The sequence below is a fragment of the Mobula birostris genome, chromosome 11, assembly GCF_030028105.1.
Source record: "Mobula birostris isolate sMobBir1 chromosome 11, sMobBir1.hap1, whole genome shotgun sequence".
In the NCBI taxonomy this organism is placed as follows: Eukaryota; Metazoa; Chordata; class Chondrichthyes; order Myliobatiformes; family Myliobatidae; genus Mobula; species Mobula birostris.
The window spans coordinates 28,498,652-28,523,614 of NC_092380.1; the positions used below are offsets into that span (position 1 = coordinate 28,498,652).

The window sequence follows — 24,963 nt, forward strand, 5'->3', positions numbered from 1 at the left end:
GGATGTGGGGATTTAGCCTTCTTCCCGACCTGAGACCCCTATCAGCCCTTTCCAACAGTCAGGGAAAGACTGCTAGCCTTCTCTTTTGCAAAAGTACAATCCTCCCTGTCTTCGATCACTCCCTCACTCAGTCCCACTACATCTGATGATCTTCCTCTCTATTCTCCTCTGCTGCTCACTTTCTGCTTCCCTCACCTCTCCATCACCATCCCACTCCTTCCACCCTTCTTTCCTTCCTCATCCGTCTATTCCATTCCCCTCTCCTCCCCACCCTCCTTTCCCATCCTTTCCTCGATTCATTCCCCTTAACCCCCATCGGCATCCATCCCTCCGTTCCCCCTCCCTCCGCCATTCCTCTCACTCTCATTCCCTCTTCCTCCGTCACTCCTCTGACTCTCATTCCCTCTTCCTCCGTCACTCCTCACTCTCATTCCCCCTCCCTCCGTCACTCCTCTCACTCTCATTCCCCCTCCCTCCGTTATTCCCCACTCTCATCCCCCTCCCTCCGCCATTCCTCTCACTCTCATTCCCCCTCCCTCCATCAGTCCTCTTGCTCTCCGTTCCCCCTCCCTCCGCCATTCCTCTCACTCTCATTCCCTCTTCCTCCGTCACTCCTCTGACTCTCATTCCCTCTTCCTCCGTCACTCCTCTCACTCTCATTCCCCCTCCCTCCGTCACTCCTCTCACTCTCATTCCTCCTCCCTCCGTTATTCCCCACTCTCATCCCCCTCCCTCCGCCATTCCTCTCACTCTCATTCCCCCTCCCTCCATCAGTCCTCTTGCTCTCCGTTCCCCCTCCCTCTGTCATTCCTCTCACTCTCATTCTCCCTCCCTCCGTTATTCCTCACTTTCATCCCCCTCCCTCCGTCATTCCTCTCACTCCATCGCACATTCTAATTTTTTCCTTCCCGTTAACCACCACCCCATTTATTTGTCTGTACCTCCTCCCTCCCTCACTCCAAGCATCTCTCCCTTCCCTCCATTCCCACCTCACCTGTCTCCCCCTTCCCCGTGTGTCTACTGCCCGTCAGGCGGAACAAAGTTAGCCCAGCTCTGATAGAGGACCCCGCGCCCGCCGCCATGGCAACCGACGCCGCGTCTCGGGAACGAAACAAGAGAGGCCGAGCACCCCATCTGATTGACAGCTGCTGCAGCCAATCATCAGACAGTACAGAGTGCCGGCGGCCGGAAGACTACAAAATGGCGGAGGAAGGAGAGGAGGGGTAAGAGCTGGGAAGAGAGAAGAGTGGAGGAGGGCTGGTGAGGGAGGGAGAGCCGGTTTGGGCGGGCGCAGGAGTAGAGGGTACCTCCAGAGAACCGGGATCACCTTTCTCCTTCCCGTTCCCTTCCCCGCTTTTCTCCCTCTCCGTCCCGCTTCCCCACCCCCTCCCCGCCTCTCTCCTCCTTTCTCCATCCTCCCCCTCCCCCTGCCATTTTCCCTCTCAGCCCCAATCTCTTGCGTTCTCCCCATGTCCTGACTAATCATGTATCTATCGACCTCTGCCTCTCCAATGTTAAAGGGGTCCTGGGTGTTTTTGTAGACTAGAATGCAAGGTTTCCTGTGAGTGGAGTCACAGCTAGATCAGGTTAGATTTATATGTATTATTCACATTTAATACAAGCTGACGATGTACTGGGGACAGTTCATAAGTGTTACCATACAATCTGGTGCTAACTGAGCATGCTCACAACGTTCACAGAAAAACATGCAAAAACAGCAAAACAAGCCTATTTCCCCCCCTCTCCTACACACACCCACACCTCATCCAGACCTCCGACCTCCAACCTCCAGACCATGGCCCCACAGTCGCATGGGGCATTGAACTTCAGGCTTAACCTCTATACTCACAAATCTCAGGACTTCGACCTCCTCTTTGCCAATCACAGGCCTCTGACTTTGGAACTTGTCAAAAAACCTTGGCCCTTGAATCACAGGACTCACTGTCCTCACACCACAATCTCTGGGGCTTGCTGGTCTCCGACTTGCAGCTATTTACTGCTTCTGCCATCTCACTCCCCTCATCTCTGGCCGACATCTCACCAGACCTCTAAATTCTCATGCTTTACTACAAGCCCAGTACAATAAGTCTGACCCACAAATCCAATGGACGTTGCTGTTCAGCATCATCTCATTTGAGATGCTGGCTTTGGAAAGTTATGTTGCAGCTGTATGGCTTGAGTGGGATCTTGTTCAGCATAGACAAGTTGGGGTGAAGGGCCTGTCCACTGTTCTGCCACTCTGACACAGTTTTCTGTCCCTTTCTTGCAGGGACCTGGGCTCAGAGCTGGAAATCCTTCGCTCCATCTACCTGGATGAGCTGAAGATTTCACACGATTCAAACAGGTAGGTAGCTGTGGAGCTGTTCCTCTCCTTCCTCCAGCCCTCCACATACCCTATCCACCCACACCCCTCCACTCCACTCCCCTCCCCTCCCCGACTTCCCACTTCTTTCTCCATTCACCTTATCCTTCTCCCTCCACATCCTCCCTTCCAATTACCCACCGGCACCCCCCATTTCCCTCTCCCTCCCCAATTTCTCACTACCCCTTCTCCTCTCCACACACCTCCTCCTCTCCATCCCTCCCTCCCTCCATCCCTCCCTCTCCTCCCTCCATCCCTCCCTCTCCTCCCTCCATCCCTCCCTCTCCTCCCTCCATCCCTCCCTCTCCTCCCTCCCTCCCTCTCCTCCCTCCATCCCTCTCCTCCCTCCATCCCTCACCTCCCTCCCACCTCACCTCCCTCCCACCTCACTGTCCTCACACCCCTTACCCCACACCCACCCCTCCCCTTCTCCTTCTCCCCTTCTCCTTCTCCCCTTCTCCTTCTCCCCTTCTCCTTCTCCCCTCCTCCCCTTCCCCTCCTCCCCTTCCCCTCCTCCCCTTCCCCTCCTCCCCTTCCCCTCCTCCCCTTCCCCTCCTCCCCTTCCCCTCCTCCCCTTCCCCTCCTCCCCTCCTCCCCCCCTCCCTCCTCCCCCCCTCCCCCCCTCCCCCTCCCCCCCTCCCCCCCTCCCCCCCCTCCTCCCCCCCTCCCTCCTCCCCCCCTCCCCCCCCTCCTCCCCCCCTCCCTCCTCCCCCCCTCCCCTCCATCCCTCCCTCTCCTCCCTCCCACCTCACTGTCCTCACACCCCTCCCCTTCTCCCCTCCCCCCCTTCCTCCCCCCTCCCCCTCCGCCTGCCTGCCTGCTGACCCTCTCCCTCCCTACCTCTAGGCAACACCCTTGGGAACTCAGTATCACCTTGCACCCGGCTACAGCTGACGTCACCGAGTCCCAGTACGTCTGCCTCACCCTTGGCCTCTCCTTAACTGCCCAGGTGAGTGTGGAGAAGTTGGGTGTGAGAGAGGGTGAGTGTGAGAAGCGAAAGACTATACACTCTACTGATGGCCCTTAGCGTCCCAGGCGTGGTCCGATACCACGTGCTCTGTCTTATGCCTTGCTGCTCCCACTCCCCCCTGCTGCCTACGAAAATTAATGCCCCAACACACACCCTCCCCACCACTTTGCCAGTCTCTCCCAGAGCCCCCCTCCTCCCCCACCCCACCTTAGCATCCCTTAACACAGCATACCACCTCCATGTTCCCCATCCTTTCTCAATCCCTTCTCGCTGCTAGCCCATCTTCCCTGCCCTCCTCTTCTGCTTGCCTCCCTCCTGCACCCTCACTTTGCACCACACTCTCCCATGGCAGTTCCTCCCTACTTGCTGCCATCTCCCACTGTGCTCTCAGAATTGAGTCTTAAGTGACTTAGGATTTGGCCCAGGCTGTACCTGGGCCTATGTGGTTGATTATAACTCCACCAATGTTCAACTACCTCCCTTACACTCTCCTTCAGTAACTTCTCGCCCCCAGCGCGCTGTCATTGACATTAATTAACACTGCAGCTTGATGTTCAGGTCAGGAGATTAATCTGTTGATTTCCCCTTTCTGCTTGGGGTTCTTTTTCCCACTCTCCCATTCTCTCTTCTTTCTACCCTGTCTCCTCCCTTCCTCCCTCCCACTCCTCCCAGTATCCTGACATAGCGCCATCGATCTCAATCTGGAATCCTCGAGGCTTGTCAGATGACCGGATCCTCAGGTGGGAAATGTCTTTGCGGGTTTTACCGAGTGTCTTGCCTTTTGTTATGGCAGTGGAGAGTGGTGGGGACCTTTCAACTTTTTTTCTGTAGGTGTTGACCACAATCATACATAATAAATTTGGCCTGATCAATAAAACTTCAACAGGACATCCATACTCCTGTACTCAGTGCTGATTTATGAAAGCAAATGTGTGAAAAGATCTCTTTATGATACCACTTTCAAAGAATTATGGATCTGTATTTCTGGATCCCTGTGTTCTACTGCTTTTCTCAGTGCACTACCATTCATTGTGTAAGTCCCAAGGCCATAAGACATGGGAATAGACTTGGGCTATTCAGCCCATTGAGTACGTTCTGTCATTCCATCATGGCTGATTTACTATTCCTCTCAACTCCATTCTCCTCTTTCTCCCTGTAACTTTTGATCATCATCATCATCAGGTGCCATATCCAGGTTGAGCTTTGACTGCCATGGCCCAACACTCCTGTTTCGGGTTAAGTGGATCAATTCATTGGTATTCATTTCCAGTTCTCTGGCTTCTGTCTCCATCATCATTTGTCTTTGTCTTCCTCTTGCTTTCTTCCCTTCAGTCTTTCCAATAATTACAGTGCATTCTAACTCCTCTTTCCCAATCACATGTCCAGTGAAGTTATGTTGCCTTTTCATGATCTCATACACTATTTCTCTTTTTGTGTTTGCTCTGTTCATGACATCCTCAGATATTTGTTTCGTCCATGATATTCTTTGCATCCTCCTCAAAAACCACATCTCTGCTGCTTCAATTCATTTCTTCATGTTACTAGATATTGTCCAACATTCTGAGCCATATAACATAACTGGATAAACGTAACATTTCAGTGTTCTGAAGTGGGTTGTCATGCCTAGTTTAGTGTTGGTCAGTATACTCTTCATTCTCATAAAGTTGTCTTTTGCCATCCCTGTTCTTCTTTTGATGGCCATGTTGCACCTGCCATCTGATGTCACCCAGCTTCCTAAGTAGCAAAAGTTTTGTACTTGTTTTATGTCTTCCCTGTTTATTCTCAGCCTGCAGATAGGATTCTCCTTTTTAGATATCACCATCCATTCTGTCTTTTTGCAATTGATAGACCCATTTTTGCACTTCCTTCAACAACTATATCAATTAAGTTTTGTAGTTCTTCCTCCATACTTGCAATTAACACAGTGTCATCCACATATCTAAAATTATTGATGTTTTCACCGCCAACTTTGATTCCCAAGATGTCTCTTATTTTTTGTAATATTGTTTCACTGTACGTATTAAACAAATCAGGGGAGAAAACACACCCTTGTCTAACGCCTCTCTTGATTTTCGTAAACTGACTCACTTCTCCATCTATTCTTACAGCAGCAGTTTGTTTTCAGTACAGATTTCTGATTAGGCAGAGGTCTTTCAAATATAGATCTAGAGTTTCCTGTAATACTTCGAATAACTTATTGTGCTTCACTTTATCAAAAGCTCTTGTGTAGTTGATAAAACAAACATTTTTGCACTTGAATAGCTCGTTCTTATGGTATCTTTAACATCGATATCACATTTCCTGTACCTTTGTCTTTCACAAAACCACATTGTTCTTTACCTATTTCAGCTTGTATCTTACGTATAGCTCTTGTCACCAAAATTCTTAGATGTATCTTGGTGATATGACTCATTAAATTTTTGGTTCTCTGTAATTCACATTCTATTGCTCCAGATTTCTTAGGCGGAGTGATAAATACTGATTTTTTTTTCATCTCTTCTGGTATTATTCCAGTCTCATAAATGTCATTGAGTAAGTTTTTCAATTCAGTAATTTTTGATGCCTTTACTAATCAAGAACTTATCAACCTTCGTTTTAAATATATCCAATAACAGCCCCTACAGCAGTCTGTGGCAGTGTTCCACAAATTCACCACCAATCCTCCTTATCTTTTCTGAAAGGATATCCATTTGTTCTGAGATACTGTCCTTTGGTCCTAGAGTCCCCTAATATAGGAAATTCTCTCTAAACATCTAGGATTTCCAATATTCGATAGATTTCAATGAGATCCCTCTCATTCTTCCAACCTCCAGTGAGTACAGGCCCAGGGCCATCAAACCCTCCTATGTTAACCCTTTCATTCCCAGGATCATTCTTGTGAACCTCCTCTGGACCCTCACACATCCTTTATTATATAAGAGGCCCAAAACTGCTCACAATGCTCCAAGCCTTAGCATTACATCCTTACTTTTATATCCTAGTCCTCTCGAAATGAATGCTAACATTGCTGTCTTACTACTGACTGCAGTTAACCTTTGGGGAATCTTGCACTGGGACTTTGAAGTAAGTTCCTTTGCACCTCCAATTTCTAAATTTGCTCCCCATATAGAAAATTGTATATGTCTATCTTCCTTCTACCGAAGTGCACGACCATGTACTTCCCTACACTGTAGTTCATTGCCATCTTTTTGCTCATTCTACTAATCTACCTGAACCCTTCTGCAGACTTCCTACTTCCTCAGTACTCCCTGCCCCCACATCTTTCTTAATATCATCTATAAACTTGGCCACAACGCCATCAACTTAGTCATCTAAATCATTGATATATAACATGTAAAGAAACAGTCCCAACACTGAGTCCTGCAGAACTCCACCTGTCACCAGCAGCCAACCAGAAAAGGTGTTGTTTATTTCCACAACAAAAATGATTTCCACTGAATCAGACTTTGTCACAACACTTTGACACTCTCTCTCTCCCACCCCCTCTCCCGTCTCTCTCTGATCTCTATCTCTAATTATAACACTTCCTCTTGTATTCTGTTATTGTTTTTGACTTGTATTCTCTGAATGTACTGATGCTGTTTTATAATGCTGCCACAAGAAAGTAGCATCCATCATCAAAGATGCCCACCAACCAGGCCATGCCCTTTTCTTACTATAACCATTTGGCAGGAGGTACAGAAGCCTTGAGCCCCACCTGACCAGGTTCAGCAACATTTATTCTACAAACATCAGGCTCCTGAACTGGCATGGATAATTTCGTTCAACTCTATGAACTGATTGTACAACCTATAGACTTACTTTAAAGGACTTTTTACAACGCATGCTCTCAGTATTATTTTTATTTGTACAGTTTGCATTCTTTTGCACATTGGTCGTAAGTTGATCTTTATCTGTTTATGTAGTTTTTGGTAAAATACTATCGGTTTTCTTTTTCTCCTGTAAATGCCTGCAGGAAAATGAACCTCAAGGAAGTATATGCTAACATATCCGTACTTCGATAAAGTAGTCTGAATGGATAGGTTGCAGAACAAGTTTTTCGCTATCCCTCAGTACTCATGACAATCATAAATCAATTTAACAAAGTGGGGTGGTGTAAAGATTCAGCCAGAATGTGAGGGTGACTGGTCTCACTGGGGATAATCTGACAGGAATGTGCCTTTTCTGATGATGCAGTATCCGGCGAGAATTGGAGGAGGAGGCAGAGGCGGGAAGAGGAGGGCAGGTGCTCTACCAGTTGATCGAGGTGAGCAAGGGATTGAGTGGCAGGATTTGCCAATGTGGGGTCTGCGTTCGAAGGGGATGTGGGGTGGGAGCTGGAGGTAATGGTGTGCAGGATTAACATCAGGGGGGATATAGTGAGTGATAGGGTCCTAGAGGAAAGTGTCGTTGACAGAACAATTAAAATCAGTGAAGATAGTCAGTGACACAGAACATGGGTAGAGGGACGACGTGAGGGAGGTGGATTAACATCAGTTGGGATATAGTCAGTATCATGACAGTTGGGGGAGAGGGGTTCCTGAAGGATGGTGTGAGGAAACTAGATTTACTCCAGGGACTCAGCTGTCGTGTTGAATGACCTGCTCTTGTGCTTTTCAGAAGGGGAAGGAGATCCTCACTAACAACAATGTGCCCTTTGGTCATTGTGTCATCTGCCTGAACTGTTTTCAGGTGAGGGGGCCAAACAGGGAAGGGTGGTGCTCTGTGGCCTGGTGGGGAGTGGGTCGAGGGAGCAGCAGTGGGCAACAATGTTGGGAAAAGATTCAAGGGTGGAAGAGGTGAATGTGGCAGAGGAGGGGAGACGGTGGATGTGTGGTCTGTGATTGGTGTCTGATAGGGTCGAGGAGTAGCAGTGGGTGATGATGTGTAGGGAAAGGGAAGACGAGGATCAGTGAGGAGGCAGGGTAGTGTGAGAAGAGGAAGTGGAGAAGAGAGTGCCGCTGTGTGTCTCATGGGGAATGGGTCAGTGGGAGAGGGGCGAGGGCAAGGCTAGTGGAAGAGGGAATGGAGATGAAAGAGCAGGTGATGAGGTATTAGATGTTTGATAGGGAAGGGCTTAAGGTTGAGCAAGGAGTTTGTGAGGGGTAGGGAGAAGGGAGGGATGGGTGGGACAGAGAGCAGGAATTAGTATGTGTGGGTAGAGTTACGGAGTCAGAGAGAATGACAGCACAGAACTAATCTTCTACCTAGTCCCATTTACATGCACACAGGCCATAGTCCTCCATATCACTCCCGTCTATATACATGTCCAAACCTCTCTTGAATGATTCAATTGAACCTCCATGTACCATTTCCACTTGATTGTCATCTGATCCTCACACCACCCTTCAGTATTCCACCTTTCACCCAAAACCTATGACCTCTAGTTCTAGTTTCATCCTACCTGAGAGGAAAGAGCCTCCATGTATTCACCATATCTATGTCCCTCAATTTTGTATGCCTCTAAGATAGCCCCTATTTCTCCTATGCTCCAGACTTATTCAACCTTTCCCTCTAACTCAGGATGGTAAAGTCCTGGCAACATGGTTGTAAATTTTCTCTACACTCTTTCAGATCTATTGATACCTTTCCTGTGAGTATGTGACCAGAATTACACACAGTACTCTAAATTTGCCTTCTTGTACAACTTCAGTGAAACATTCCAATTCCTGTACTCAGTGCTCTGAAGCGCATTGTGCCAAAAGATCATGTTATGACCCTATCCACCTGTGACGCCACCTTCAAGGATTTCTGGATCTGTATTCCCAGATCCCTCTTTTCTACCACAATTCTCAGTGCCCTAACGTTCACTATGTAGTCCTACCCTCATCTATCCTCCTAAATAACACTTGTCTGCATTGAATCCCAGATGAGATGGCAAGGTTGGAGAGAGATAAGAGTGGAGGGAAGGTGGTTGGAAGAGAAGGGTTAAGGAGAGGAGGGAGTGTGGTGGGGTTGGAGGACGTGTAGTGTTTGATAGCATAGGAGGAATTAAAGAGAGGTGGATGATGAGTGCACAGGGGTGGAAGGAAGTGGACAAGGAGAGAATGGGGTAGGGATGAGGAGAGGATGGGGGAGAGTAACCCAAAGCAGTTCCTGATGATGAGGGGAATGGAGTTTGAGATGCAGAGTTGGTGATTGATGGCATGAGCAGGGCAATGGGTGGGGGAGTGGATAGTCCACAGAGCTCCAGATGTCCAATTTGTCTGTCCGTGTCACCACAAGACATCTGTTGCACCTGCCTCAACTCCACCCCACCACCCCGAGTCTTCTGCTCTGCCCATCTTGCCCACCGCACTCAGATATCTGTTCTGCTTGTCCTACTCTACTATACAGCTGCACAACCTTCCTCACGCTGGGACATCTGCTCTGCCTCCCCCCCCCCCCCATTTGCATCTGCCCAACCTGCCTCGTGAATCCACGCCAACACCTTGGCTCCTGCTTTACTGGAAGCTTGTTCCACCTGTTCCGACCCCACCATCACCCGTCGTGCCCACCCTCCCTGATGTTTGTTCTGCCTCCTTCACCCCTCTCCTGTGCATTAGGATGGATATCTGCTTTATATGCCTTGCCTCCACATACCCCCCCCCCATGGATATCTGCTGTGTCTGCCTCGCCTCCACCCCACCGACATCTGCCCTCACCACCCCCATAGTGAAAACTGCTGTGCCTATATTGCCGACCTTCTCGACAGCTGGTCCACCCGCCTCTTATCCCCAATGCCAGCTCTGCCCACATCTTCCACCCTCCCCCCACCAACGTCAGCTCCACCTGCCTCTTCCATTCCTGATACCTGCACTGCCCACCTTGACCCCACTCCCCCGGTCGTAGTCATCTCTTCCCCCGGAAGAATTCTGCTCCAGCCACCTTGAACTCACCCAGCATGTGGTGCACCCAGTTGCCTCATCCCCCGCCCCCCATCCCCGCACCAACATATGCTCCGCCTGCCTCACCCACCTGGGCATCTGGTCTGTCTGTCTCCCCAGGAGAGCGACGACTTCACCCGGACCAGCTGCTACCACCACTTCCATTCATACTGCCTGGCCTCTTACATTCAGCACGTGCAGGCGGAGCTCAGGATGCAGGGGTCTCCTCTGCCCTCCTCTAAACCCCCCAACACACAGACGGTAAGGAACTCATGGAGGGGAGGGGAGGGACTGTGGGAGGAGGGATAAATGGGTAAGGAAGTGATGAGGCCATGGGGAGTAAGAAATAGGTTGGGGGAATGGGGGGGTGGGAATTGTGTTGGGAGTGGGGAGGGGACAGGGAGGAGGGAAAGAAGATTTGGGAGCATGGAGGAGGGGATGGACAGCAGAGAGGAGGGATAGGAAAAGAAGGGGAGTGGGAGAGGAGATAGGAATGGGAGGCTGCTGAGTGGAAAAAGGGATTGAGGGAGAAGCTGGATAAGGGGAATGGGGAACTATGTGAAGGGCGAGTATGGGAAAGCTTTAAGGGTTGATGAGGGAGATGGACAGGGAGTTGGTGGGGTGGAGCAAGGTGGGGAAGAAGAGCGGTTCAGTGAAATAGGGGAGGTGGAAGGAGGAAAAGGTTGAGGGAGAAAGGGTGATGGGGGAGTAGGGAACCCTCCTGTCACCCTTCTTCCCCTTAGTAACCACTGCATCTCCCTGTTGCCTCTAGCAGGTGGGTGTTCTCTGCCCTGTTTGCCGGGAACCTCTGACCTACAACCTGGGCCTGCTGTCATCGGCTGCCGATCCTAGTCACCCGCTGGTGAGGAGGGGGCATGGGGGACATCAGGGGCCGTGGAATCACTGGGAGTGGTAGGTGTGGTCAGGGGTTGTGAAGTCACCAGGAGGAGTGGATGGGTGCGGTTAACCCTTAGCAATTGTGTTCACCTCCCCTCCGCACCAGATTGTCTAGGCACAGTCTACCCTTCCTCAGACTCAGTTCCAAAGGGGACAGCTGCAGCGCCCAGGTCTCTGACTCGGTGGCTCAGAAGGGAAGAGGGGCAATAGTGATAGCCGATCAGATAATGAGAGGAACAAACAGGAAATTCTGTTGGTGTGAAAGAAGGTTGGTGCTGGATCTCAAGAGAGGGAAATTACAGAATGGCTTTGAGATAGCTTTTTAGAGCAGTTTGTGGTTGAAGAATGGCGACCTGGACGACATCTTGCTGGACGTACGTAATACGGCACTGATGAAAGGTGACAAACCGGAACAGTGATCACTCTGAAGCATTATCCCAGTCCCCAAGTCTGGATCCCTCACGAAGACAGATAGTTACCATGGTATCAGCTTGACCTGCATCTTAGCAAAGCTATACAATCGGATGATCTTGAACAGGATTCGCACCACCATTGACCCTCAAGACCGTAAAAAATAATACCATTAAGAAAGTCTTTGACTACAAGTACCTCGGGTCAAGAATGATGAGTTCAGAGAAGGACATAAAGATACAGAAGGCGCTGGCGTGGAGGGCCATGAATGACATGAAGGAAATCTGGAAGTCAAACCTGACCAGAGGGCTTAAAAAGAGGATTTTCATAGCAGTCATAGAGTCCATTCTCACATACGGATGAGAGACGTGGACACTCACCAAGACGATGCGAAAGTCTCTAGATGGTTGCTATACACGAATGCTCCAGATGGCTCTTGACGTGAGTTGGTAACAACACATAACAAACGTCGAGCTCTATAACAACCTACCAATGCTCACCACTAAAATTGAGGCAAGAAAACTGCAGCTACCGGGGCACTGTCTACACCACCCCAAGCTACCTGCCAGCCTAGTCATCATACGGGAGCCCAAGCGTGGGAGGATGAACCCTGGGCACCCTCCCAAGACTGGTCAACAGGCTCCTAGAAGACAGCAGCGTGGCTAATGTAGATGAACTGAACACATTGATGAGGGAGAGGGAGAAGTGGAGAGTCCGTCGTCATGCCCGACGCCAGCCCCCTAGGCCTGAGTCGACGTAGTAGTAGTAATTGTGGTTGAGCCTACCCAGAAGGATTGGGTGTTGAGTTGCAAACCAGATCTGATTAGAGATCTTTAAGGCAAAGAAGCTCTTAAGAGGTAGTGATCATAATTCATCCTGGAGTTTGAGAGGGAGAAGCTAAAGTCAAATGTATTATTACTACAATGGAGTGAAAAGAATGAGGATAAATATTGGACCACTGGAAATGATAGTAATGGGGAACAAAGTAATGATGGACAAACTTAATAAATAGTTTTAATCAGTCTTCACTGTGGAAGTCACTAGCAGTATGTCAGAAGTTTGAGTGTGTAGCTGATATTACTAAGGAGAAGGTGCCTTGGAAGCTGAAAAGGCTGAAGGTAAATAATCACCTGGACCAGATGGACTACATTCCAGGGTTCTGGAAGAGGCACCTGGAGAGATTGTGGAGGGATTAAGATTCAAGATTCTGGAATGGTTCCAGAGGACAGGAAAACTGCCAATGTCACTCCACTCAAAAGAAGGGAGGGAACCAAAAGACAAGAAATTGTAGAACAAACAAGAGAAAATCTGCAGATGCTGGAAATCCAAACAACACATACAAAATGCTGGAGGAACTCAATGGGCCAGGCAGCATCTATGGAAAAAGTACAGTCAACATTTTGGGCCCAGATCCTTCGGCAGGGCATATGGTAAAATAGGCCAAAGTAAGCATGTTTTCCTTAAGGAGAAATCTTGCCTGACAAATCTGTTGGAAATCTTTGTGGAAGTAACAAGTAGGATAGACAAAGGAGAGTGAGTGGATGTTGTTTGCTTGGATTTTCAGAAGGCCTGTAACAAGGCACTGCACGTGATGCTGCTTAGTAATATAAGAGCCCATTGTATTGCAAGAAAGAAATGGGCATGGCTAGAAGACTGGCTGACAGCCAGAAGGTGAAGAATAGAAATAAAGGGAGCCTTTTCTGGTTGGCTGCCAGTAACTAATGGTGTTCCACAGAAGTCGGTGTTGTAACGACTTCTTTTCATGTTGTACGTCAATAATTTGGATGATGGAATTGACGGCTTTGTGGCCAAGTTTGCAGACAATAGGTGGAGGGGCAGGTAGATTCGAGGAAGTTGAGAGGCTGCAGAAGGACTTAGAGTAGGAGAATGGGCAAAGTAGCAGTAGATGGAATAAACTGTAGGGAAGTGAATGGTCATGCATTTTGGTAGAATGTATAAAGGTGTAGACTGTTTTCTAAGTGGGGAGAAAATTCAAAAATCTGAGGTGCAAAGGGACTTGGCAGTCCTTGTGCAGTATTTCCTAAAGGTTATATTGCAGATTGAGTCAGTGGTAAGGAAGGCAAATGCAATGTTAGCATTCATTTCAAGAGGACAAATATAAAAGCAAGCATTCAACGTTGAGGATTTTAGAAGACATTGATCAGACTGCTTAGAAGTATTGTGAGCAGTTTGGGCCCCTTGTCTAAATAAATAAAAGCTGGCATTGGAGAAGGTCCAGAGGAGGTTCTCAAGAATGATTCCAAAAATGAATGTGGAGTATATGATGACTCTGGGCCTGTACATGTTGGAATTCTGAAGAATGAGGGGTAATCTCATTGAAACCTATGGAATATTGAAAGACCTAGATATAGGGGATGTGGAGAGGATTTTTTTTTAATATTATGGGAGTCCAAGAAGAGAAGACATATCCTCAGAATGGAGAGACATCCATTTAGGACAGATGACGGATTTTATTCAGAGGGCAGTGAATCTGTGGAATTTAATGGCATAGACAGCTGTGGAGGCCCAATCATTGGGTATATTTAAAGCGGAGGTTGATAGGTTCTTGATTAATCAGGGCGTAAATGTTACAAGGGAAAGGAGAATTGGATTGAGAGGGATTTTTAAAAAAAAGCCAATATGGAATGGTGGAGCAGACTCCGACCAAGTAGCCTAATTCTGTTCCGATGTCTTATGGATTCCTTGCTCTCCCAGCTGTCTATCTTCCTTCTGCCTGCAACTTCTTGGTCATGTTTAGACATGTAGCAACTGGCCTCTGTCTGGACACCCACCATCTTCCCTTCTGCCTGCAGGAACCCTACCAGCCAGATGAGACGTGGGTGAAGAGGTGGCAGGAGCTTCAGAGGATTTACCGCCGGCAGAAGGAGCGTGGGGGGATCATAGACCCCCAGGCTGACCGTGATCGCTTCCTCGTTAGCTTGACCAGAGTGAGTGGGAACAGATACAAGAAGATCCTTGTGTTGTGGGTACACTACAGGAAGATGCCTCGAGGCAGGGAGTGGGGACCTGTACAGGAAAACCCTAGGGGTACAATGATCTGATACAGGCAGATCGCGGGGAATGAGGTCCAGTACAAAAAAATCCTGGGGCTGGGTGTGCAGTGCAGGAAGATTGCGGGGTGGGGGGGTAGGGTCCATACAGGAAGATCCTGGGTCTGAGAGTATTATAGGAGGATCCCAGGATTGATGGCTTGGTATAAGAAGAATCCGAGGGGGGTCAGTATCCAGTATGGGAAGGTCACAGATACTGGGACACTAGAAGAGCTCGGGGGAGGGGCTGGTGGGGGAATCATGTCCATTACAGGTAGATCCTGGGGGGATGCTGTCTGGTACAGGAATGCACTTGGGGCTGCTGTAAAGGAAGATCCCAGGAGGTGACATTGGGACTGGTACAGGAGTTTCTATCCTCCTCGTCTTAACAGTCTCCCCTTTCTTTTCCTCTCCCCATCTCCCTTTCCCCTTGCCTCCCTCCTTTCCCCTCTCCAACTGCCCATTCCTTGTTCCTTCCTCCCCTCCCTATGCTTCCCCTTCCTCTTTGTCTTGTCTCTACCTCACTCCCCTTCCCTCCTTGTTCCCCTTCCTTCTTCCCTGTCCTCCTTTCTTCTTCCCTGTCCTATCCTTTCCCTACCTTCCTCTCTCTCCTTCTCTCTTCTCTTCCTCACCCTCCCTGCCTTCCTCCACCCTGCTACCTCTCTCCCTGCTCCTTCCCTCCAGTATGCCTCCCCTTATTCACCCTTACATTTCCTCTGTCCCTCTCCCCTACACCCATCCTCTCCTCTCCTCAACCCCCTACCTCATCCCTCCACTATATCACTAACCCCAGTTTCTTGCACTTCCACAGCCCTTGGACGTCATGGCCCGTGAGGTGGAGCGGAAGGAGACTACAGCGACGCCCTCCCCTGCTGGCCCTCCTCCTCAGCAGACGGACCCTCGGGCTCCACACCCCCAGGGCTCCCGCCCCTTCCGCCGCCCACGCCCCGCCAGGAGGGGCCATCATGGGACACGGGCTCCTTCTGAGACCCAAGGTGTCAGGCAGGAGAATGAGGAGGAGGTGGAGACATCGGCTGAGGCCTCACACACATCGCGGCTCACCAAGCCCCAGCAGGAGACTGAGATTGAGAAAAGTCCGCCCCAGGCTCGAGGCCCTTGGCCCAGGATGGAGGGGGGTGCCCATCCCAGGGTTGGGAGGGGCCGGATTGGCTGGGGGCGGGGATGGGGAAGGGGGCGTGGCTGGCCTGGCAAGGGGTGCCCCCTGCCACAGGATCCTGCTGACCCGCAGCCTGGGGAGGCTCCCAGGGAGGGTCACTGAAGGGTGCAGTCGGTACTGATCCCATCGGGTCCTATGGATGATCGGTGCTAGGTCCAGGATAGTCCATGTTGATCTGTTGGGTTCCAGGTAGGATAGGTGATTGGTCTGGTCCATGCTGATCTGGGTCAGGTCCTGGGGAGGTTCAGTGATGGGTCCGGTGTATTCTTACCTGGTGTGGGTCCTGAAGGGGGGTTGGTGATCGGCCCATGCTGATCTGACTGGGTTTAGGGGAAGGTCAGTGATGGGTCTGGTCTATGCCGATCTGGTCTGGGTCCCAGGACAGGTTGGTGACGAGTCCATTGTGATTCACTCTGGGATCTGGGGGTGAATACCTTGTGTGGTCCACCCGGATAATAAGTTAAAGTTCAAGTTTATTGTCATCTGACTGTACATATGCACAACCAAACAAAACAGTGTTCCTCCATACCACAGTGTACATACAGCACATTAAACAAAATGTTCCCACAAATAAGTTAATAAAATATATTTCAAAATGCATGTTATGTGTGCAGCACAGATAATTAGTTAACAGTATTGCTGTCCTTGTGACAAGACCTCAGTGGTGGCAACTTATGTATGAGACTCACAGACCCAGTCTAGCAGTTCTAGTCCTGATGCTCCTGTACCTCCTTACTGATGGTAGTGGGTTATGTGGTAGAGATCGTCAACAATGCTTTGGGCCCTTCATATACAACACTTCTGGTAATTATCAGAAATGGGGGGAGGGAGTCTGTAGTGATTCCCTGGGCGGTTCTCACTATCCTGTGTTGGGTTTTGCAGCCCAATGCCTTGCAGCTTCCATATCATGCAATGATGCAGCCACTTACTCTGGCAGCTCATCCCACACTCTCATGCCCTCTGAGTTTTTAAAAAAAAAAGGTTTCCCTCGTGTTCCCCTTAAACTTTTGGCTCTTAACCCATGATCTCTACTTGTACTCCCAACCAACCTCAGTGGAAAAAGCCTGCTTGCTTTTACCGTAGCTATACCCTTCATAATTGTGTATACCGCTATCAAATCACCCCTCATTCTTCTATGTTCCAAGGAATAAAGTCCTAACCTATTCAATCTTCCCTTATAATTTAGGTCCTCCAATCATAGCAACATTCTTGTAAATTTTTTCTGTTTTCTTTCAACCTTACTTGCATCTTTCCTGTAGATAGGAGACTAAAACTGTGCACAATCCTCCAAATTAGGCCTCACTGTTGTATAGCTTCAATATAATATCCCATCTCATATACTCAGTACTTCGACTTATGAAGGCCAATGCGCCAAAAACTTTCTTTACGACCCTATCTACCTGTAATGCCACTTTTAATGAATTATGGACCTGTACTCCCAGATCCCTTTGTCCAACTGCACTCTTCACTCTTCAAGGTAACATCCACTGCCTTCATCAAATTTCTCAAAAAATTCTTTAAGATTGGTTAGACCTGACCTACCACACACACTATGCTGACTATCCTTAATCGGTCCATCATATTGGATAAATACTCATATATCTGGTTCCTTCGAATAGCTTTCAATAACTTTCCTACTACTGATGTTAGGTTCACCGGCTTATAATTTCCTGGTCTTATTTTAGAGCCTTTCTTAAAAAGCAGAACAACTTTATCTTCTCCAGTCCTCTAGCACCTCACCTGTCTCTAAGGATGAATTAAATATCTCTGCTAGGGCCCCCGCAATTTCTGCATATGCCTCCTACAAGGTCTGTGGAACACCTTGTCAAGCTCTGGGTTTTTGCAAATAAAACAGCGGAGGACCTTTAAGTTTAAGGGAAATTATAACAACACTTTTATTGTCCTCCAAAACAGAACATAAAAGGCACGGTAAAAAACTTCACGTAATTATGTCATCATGTCAGACCAGCTTCTCTATGTTGGTGGTTGTGAGTTATGCCTATGTTTCCATACTTCCATCCATTACATTGCCATGTAATCCACCTCAAGACAACAGTAGCTCCTCCTCTAATCTCTAGAGTCTGACCTCGCTGCTGCTGTGCCTCACTTTTATAGACTGTGTAGGTCTCCTAGGTAAATACTAAAGCAAAAAAAATACATTTAAGATCTCCCCCAACTGTTTTGGCTCCATGTTTAGATTGTCTGTTAGGACAATCTCATGTCTTCTTTGAACCCCCCCTTATTAAGTGTTCTCCTGCAATTCTTACATAAGCACCTCATTTGTTCCTACCTCCTATACCTGCTACGCAGCTCCTTTTTTTCTTAGCCAGGGCCTCCATCTCTTGAAAACTAAGGTTCCCTAAACCTACCATATTTACTTTTTATTCTGATAGGTGCATTCAAGCTTTGCATGCTCAATATTTCTCTTTTGAAGGCCTCCCACTTACCAAATACACCTTTGCCAGAAAATAGATGTCCCAGTCCACAAATGCCAGATACCACCAAATTTGGTCTTTCTCCAATTTAGAATTGTGGACCAGGCTTATCTTTTGCCATATTTACTTTGAAAGTAATGGCAATGGAAAGTAATGGATCACTAGATGCAAGGTGTTCACCTTCACAATCTGATGTCACCTGTCCTGTCTCATTGCCTAATAGCAGATCAAGTATCGCACACTTTTGTTGGGACTTCTATGTACTAATTAAGGAAACTTTCCTGAACACATTAGACAGGCCTTACCCCATTTAGTCCTTTTACAGCATGGGAGTACCATTCAAAATATGGAACGTTAAAGTCACCGATTATAACAATCTTGTGTTTCTAGCAACTGTCTGCCGTCTCTTGACAAATTTGTTCCTCAAAATTCCGCGTGCTGTTGTGTGGTTTATAATATCAAATGGTTCCGTTTTAATATCGGATAATGTATGCAGTAATGTGTACCTGAGATTCTTAGTCTTCGCGGACATCCACAAAAACAAGAGACCCCCCAAAGCCCCCTTTCCATCTCCCACGCACAAGCAGCGGCAAAGGGTTAATCTCCCCCTCCATTCAGCAGAAAGCATCAGCACCCACCACCCACCAATCCCCCAAAGGGAGCCATGATCTGCAGTAACCAAACGCTATTGTTTACCCGACAGTTTGACGTGCCACTGCCACAACCACAGATTCGGCAGCGCATCATCTTTCCGTTTTGCCTGAGGAAATTGGACTGTTGAGTCAACTGAATCTGAAGACAAGCGGTATTCGTTTAACTTCTCAGCAGCAGTGTAGGGTTCGTTTTCCATTGGGGAGTTTTAGTTAACGATCCCGTTTGGCCCAGTGTTTATTGTTTTCTTACCCTTTAACACTGTTCGCATAAAAATCTGTGACCTGTTTCAGCGTCTCTCACTCCACACTTGGGCCATATCCAAACCTGGTGACAGCCACAGTCGCTCTCTCCCTCTGAGACTAGCAAAGAGTCGCTGTTACGGTGTTACAGTCTGCTGCGTTACTTTTTATGAGATTCTTCAACTGTAGAATCAGTAGTAAACTCACCCAACCGTGAAGAGAAAGAGAGGGAGCAATCACTCAAGTACAGAGACAGCTGCATCCGCCGCCACAAAATGTTGATGTTCCTTCTGCAACGCCTCATTCGGCCACACTGGCATGGAATCGGTTGTCCACGGGCCGCACCCCATTAATATGGCTCCATTAATGTGGCCATATCTTTCTTACTCCTCAGTTCCACCCATAAAACCTCACTCGAAGAGTCCTCCAGTCCGTCCAGACATTTTGCCTGACTAATGCCACCCCTCCCCTTTTAATGTCTCCTCCGTCATGTCGAAAGCAACGAAGCCCCGGAACGCTAAGCTGCCAGTCTTGCACTTCCTGCATCCAAATCGCACTAATGGCTACAATATTGTAATTCCATGTGTTGATTCTTCTTTCTTTCTTTCTTCCTTTCTTAATCTTTTTATTGATTTAAAAAGAGCATATGTACAAACAGGAGGAGAATTATCTCGAATATATATATCAATAATACAAACAGTGAAATAGATGTTATCAAAATCATACATAGTATTAAGCTAATATGTAGTATATAATAGAAGACAGCCAATTCTCCTCTTTTCAATTCATGAAGGGAGGAAAAAACTTTAAATTTTTAAAATGAGACAAAAAAACCACTACACTATATGAAAAAGGGGGTGGGGGGAAGGAACTGGGCAGTCCATTCTGAGGATACGACCAAAAAAAAAGGAAAGACTTTCTGATCAAATCTAAAACTTGAAAAAAAAATAATTGGAAGAGTAATAAATCAAATCAAATGAAAATATTGACAATACAGACAATAGACAATAGGTGCAGGAGTAGGCCATTTGGCCCTTTGAGCAAGCACCGCCATTCACCGTGATCATGGCTGATCATCCACAATCAGTATCCAGTTCCTGCCTTATCCCCATAACTTTTGATTCCGCTATCTTTAAGAGCTCTATCCATCTCTTTTTTGAAAGCATCCAGAGACTTGGCCTCCACAGCCTTCTGGGGCAGAGTATTCCATATATCCACCACTCTCTGGGTGAAAAAGCTTTTCCTCAACTCCATTCTAAATGGCCTACCCCTTATTCTTAAACTGTGGCCTCTGGTTCTGGACTCACCCATCAGCGGGAACGTGCTTCCTGCCTCCAGCGTATCCAATCCCTTAATCTTATATGTTTCAATAAGATCCCCTCTTAGCCTTCTAAATTCCAGAGTATACAAGCCCAGTCACTCCAATCTTTTGACATATGACAGTCCCGCCATCCCAGGAATTAACCTTGTGAACCTACGCTGCCATTGAATAAAAGGTCGTCCGATTTGCTCAAATTTAAAGGATGTATCAAATGTCCAACTTATTTTCTCCAAACTTAAACAGGACATAATGGAGGAAAGTCAGTAAAAGACAATAGGTGGATTAGAATCCTTCCACTTCGTTAAAATGGCTTTCCTAGCCAATAAAGTTGAAAAGGCTATCATACATTGAGCAGAATCAGGAATATTTCCTGCTTCCGATGGGATAAGTAAATTAGGTTGTAGGTCCAGATCCAAGACTTTTGATAGCGTTTTAAAAACCATCTCTCCAAAAATTATCTAGCTTTATGCAAGACCAAAACATATGAGTTAAAGTGGCCACCTCAATATTACATCTGTCACAAATAGGATTGATGTTGGAAAAAATACTTGCTAGTTTATCCTTTGACATATGGGCCGATGCACTACCTTGAACTGTAGCAAGGAATGACGGGCACAAATAGATGAGTTATTAACCAAATGAAAAATTTTACTCCATTGATTATCTGAAAATGACTCTTGAAATTCCAATTCCCAAGCACGTTTAATTTTATCATTAAATGTCATTCGTAAATTCAATAACCATTTATAAATTATAGCTATCAACCCTTTTTGAAGTGGTTTAAGCTGAAAGAGAGCATCTGTCATATTAGGTGGGTAAGCAGAAGGGTAATTTGGCAGCAAACCATGTAAAAAATTTTTAATTTGTAAATATCTAGAAACATGTACATAAGATAAATCATATTTATCCACTAACTGTGAAAAAGACATTAAACAATCCCCTAACATCAAATCTGAAAAAGTTGTTATTCCTTTGCTTTTCCAAATTAAAAAGGCCTTATCCAAAATTGATGGTTTAAAAACATAATTGGAATGGATATTACTAGAAAGAACAAAATTATTTAACTCAAAAAATCTATGAAACTGAAACCAAATACTTAATGTATGTTTAATAATGGGATTAAAGTCTCGTCTACTAATCTTAGAAAACAAAAAGGGAAGAGGAGCTCCCAGTAAAGAGACCAAAGAGAAACCCTTCACCGAGTTTTTCTCCAAAACCAACCATGAAGGGCATCTATGTATGTCTGAATAATGAATCCAAAAAGTAATATATCAAATATTAATTGCCCAATAATACATTCTAAAATTTGACAAAGCCATACCACCACCTGAGCTCATCTGCCTTTCCTGCAATACTTCTTTCATTGAAATATACACTGCTGAGAACATTAGTTGCACCGTGCTCAACCTTTTGATTCATGACTTTGGCTGAGGTCCGAACAACATCTGATTTCTGATATGTTCTGGCACTCTGGTTCCCATCCCCAGCAACACCAGTATAACACCGCCCCCCCCCCGCCCCGCACCTCTATGCAACAGTAGCAAAATCTTCCTTCTGGATATTAGTCCCCCTCCAGTTCAGGTGCAAACCATCTCTTCTGTACAGGTCCCACCTTCCCTGGAAGAGAGGCAAATGATCCAAAAATTTGATGCCCTCCCTTCTAACCAAATCCTTAAACTGTATGATCTGGCCTCACTGGCAGTTGTTAGAATGGGGTCAAGGAGCCTTACACATCTTAACCTGCTCAGAAAGTATAGACATGGCTATTCCTTATTGACTAATGAGGAGGTGTTGGGGATCGAAGCTAGATTGTGCATTAAAAACTTAGGTTTTAGAACTTGGTGCTCTTCCCTCTCTCCATGGTAGAGTCATTGATGCGCAATGGACTGAGTCAACCCGCGCATCCTGAAGTCCTCAATCATCTTTGTCTTGTCCACTTTGAGATGCATTTATCAAGCTCTACCAACTCTCTGTATGTAGACTGATCACTGTTGCTGATGAGGACAACCACTTGTATCATCAGCGAACTTGATGTGTTCTGAGCTGGATCTGGTAGTGCAGTTATGTCTGCAGAGTAAACTGGTGGAGCAGTGGGTCTGATATCTTTGGTATCATTGGTGTTGTCAGGGAACAGAACAGGCAATTCCAAAATGATGAGTCATCCTGTTTCCTCATTCCCACCCCACCATCCTTTCTTCCCTCTCCTTCCTGTATCTCCTCCTCCCTTCCCCATTTCTTCTCCCCCCTTCCAACCCACCCACTATCAGCCTCACACTCACTCTTTCTCATTCCATAGTCACCAACCTCCCCCCAGCCTTGTTCTCGCACATTCTCCCTTCTCCATTTGTCCTCTTTAGCTAGGACATTACCCTCCTCCCACCCCCCCCCCACTCCCACACCCACACCCAATCTCATTTCAGCTCTCAACAACACCCCTCTTCCATTCTCATTTCTCCTCTTTCATTAGAACATTTTCCTCCTGTTCCCCCACATCACCCAAATACCCCTCCCAACTAACCTCCTCCACTCCCCTCACACACACATACTCACTCTTCCTCTTATTCTCATCCAAAACACCCCCCCCATCTCCCCTCCTTCCTTCTTTTTCTCATTTCTCATCTTTAATCAGGACATTCCCCCTGCCTCCCTACTATGGGGACCCAATACTGAACAAGATGTATGTAGTATGGACTGGACACAATCCTCTCACGAGACACAATGTCACATATAAAATTCAGTTTAATCATTGAAATAATTATGCATTGAGATAATATGAACTGACACAGTAATTCAGGCACCATGCCCAGCCACCCAACCTGTCACCAGAGAAAATGATGGGGTGCAATCACACGAAGGTGATTGGGACCGCATTTCGGCTCTGCTCCCTGTGGAGCTCTGCAGCTGACAGTCCAGACTCTCAACACAGGGAGGACAGAGTGCTAAGCTTGTGCCCCCATCCTAATGGCACCCACCAATGTTCCACAACCCGTTAGCTCAAAATGAACTGAACTGGGCTGGGCTGGGCTGGGCTGGGCTGGACTGGACATCACATCAGATTGATCAGGGACAGAGTGAACTCCTCACTGGACTGGATCAGACTTCCCATTGGAGTGGATCTAGGTGTTCTGTATTTATTTAATAAGTTATTGATTGGTTGATTGATTTTTTTGAGACAGCTGCAGAAAAGGCCCAATAAGGTGCACTGGCTAGCACCCCACCCATTGAATCCTAGCCCAATCACAGGACAATTTATAATAACCAATTAACCTACAATCCCTCACCAGACTGGATCAGGTTGGATGGGGCACCTTCCTGTCACATCAGGCGCTTATGATTCGATTCAATTTGATTTTATGGTTTAAGGCTCCCTCTATCAGTCCTTCCAAACACTTCAACTCCCCCCTCTCTGCCTGCTCCATGTGGGGCAAGGGAGTGTCATTCACTGTGGAGGAGAGGAACTCAGAGCAACTTCAGGATGGAAGCCAGAGGCAGGAGCAGGCCAAGGGGGTGAGTCCAGACAGTTGAGCTCCCTCCGGTGGTGGTGGGGGGGATGGTGGGGGGGATGGTGGTGGGGATGACTGTGGGGGCTGCCTGGGATGCCTCCCGTGAGGCCCAGATTGGGTTCCTGTTCTCCTGGACGGGGCGGAAATTGTTGAGCAAGTGTATTCCTTGGGTGGCGTTGACAAAGAGGTCGGTGTAGAAAGTTTCCACCTGTGAGGGGAGAGAGTAGAGGGGTGAGAGAAGGGAAGAGAGGAGTCATTCACCAACCATCCAGTGGTCAGACAGAGGGCAAAGTTCCCACTGCGCTGCCCTGTCATACCCTTCCAGCTTCAGACATAGGGAAGTTCCCTCCACACCATCCCATCATACACTACCGATGTCAGACAGGGAGAGTGAAACTCCCTCCACACCATCCTGTCACAGGCTTCATCCTGTTGACTCTGTTTCTCACTACTGGTATGAGACACAGAGTGAAGCTTCTTGCATGCCTTCCAGTCACACCCTCCAAGGGTCAAATACAGAGTGAAACTCCTTTCACACCATCCCATCACACACTCCTAGGGTGAAAGACACAGTGAAACTCCCTCCAGGCTATTCAGTCACACACTCCTGAGATCAGACACAGGGAAAGACTCCCTCCACATCATCCCATCACACACTCCCTACGTCAGACACAGAGTAAAGCTCCCCCCACAGGCAGATGATGTACGCACCAGTGATGCATTGAGGCGGATGGGTTCTTCAAATACAGTCCAGAGGACGACCTCGTTACACCCTGGGGTGGTGAGGGAGCCGTTGTACCGGTAGTACTTGGTGAGGTTGATGCTGCCAATGAGATCCATCATCGAGAATGCCCCATCAAGTGTGAGTTTATCACCTACAGAGGAGAGTGGGGTCAGGTGAGGTGGTGGAGAGGTCAGAATCAATCACAGAAACAGGTAATAATCTGGATAGTTCCCTGAGTCACACGCAAATTGGCATAGGTTTAATTAGATCATAGAATTAAATATATGGCTCAAAGATTGGTATGGGAGAAGTCTGTTTGAATTTATGGGATATTGGCAACTGTACTGGGGAAGGAGGGAGCTGTTCGGATGTGAT

General features: G+C 47.5%; 3 protein-coding genes across 14 annotated transcripts in view; 1 reads left to right on the forward strand and 2 right to left on the reverse strand.

The window, feature by feature from the left end:
* stk36 (serine/threonine kinase 36 (fused homolog, Drosophila)) overlaps positions 1 to 19,509 on the reverse strand; it is an 86,787-nt gene extending 67,278 nt beyond the window's left edge. For 5 of the 7 annotated variants that reach the window (XM_072272002.1, XM_072272001.1, XM_072272004.1 and 2 more), the window contains exon 1: positions 995 to 1,083. Coding sequence is in view for 1 of the 7 variants with exons in the window: in XM_072272003.1 (XP_072128104.1) it covers positions 18,844 to 18,894 (51 nt within the window). In the remaining 6 variants the exon portion in view is untranslated. Of the gene's footprint in view, positions 1 to 994; positions 1,084 to 18,843 lie in introns of those variants that run through there. The other 2 variants (XM_072272005.1, XM_072272003.1) reach the window with 2 other exon arrangements.
* On the forward strand, positions 1,159 to 16,307 carry rnf25 (ring finger protein 25). 6 transcript variants are annotated; one of them, XM_072271993.1, is made up of 10 exons: positions 1,159 to 1,223; positions 2,270 to 2,344; positions 3,209 to 3,311; positions 4,005 to 4,072; positions 7,509 to 7,578; positions 7,932 to 8,003; positions 10,298 to 10,438; positions 10,950 to 11,039; positions 14,299 to 14,433; positions 15,347 to 16,307. In XM_072271993.1, exons 1-10 carry the CDS (start codon positions 1,201 to 1,203, stop codon positions 15,812 to 15,814), a joined length of 1,245 nt encoding a protein of 414 aa, XP_072128094.1. In that variant the 5' UTR covers positions 1,159 to 1,200; the 3' UTR covers positions 15,815 to 16,307. The 6 variants fall into 6 exon arrangements, with proteins under 6 accessions (XP_072128094.1, XP_072128095.1, XP_072128096.1 ...); XM_072271994.1 differs by having other exon boundaries at positions 10,953 to 11,039; XM_072271995.1 differs by lacking the exon at positions 10,950 to 11,039.
* Positions 19,510 to 23,820: 4,311 nt separating the features above from the next.
* Positions 23,821 to 24,963, reverse strand: part of LOC140204650 (carbonic anhydrase 4-like) — a 29,608-nt gene continuing 28,465 nt past the window's right edge. Inside the window, exons 8-9 of the mRNA XM_072271346.1 lie at positions 24,576 to 24,739; positions 23,821 to 24,072 (exon numbers count right to left, since the gene is read on the reverse strand). Of these exons, the coding sequence (XP_072127447.1) occupies positions 23,821 to 24,072; positions 24,576 to 24,739 (416 nt within the window). The remainder of the gene's footprint in view (positions 24,073 to 24,575; positions 24,740 to 24,963) is intronic.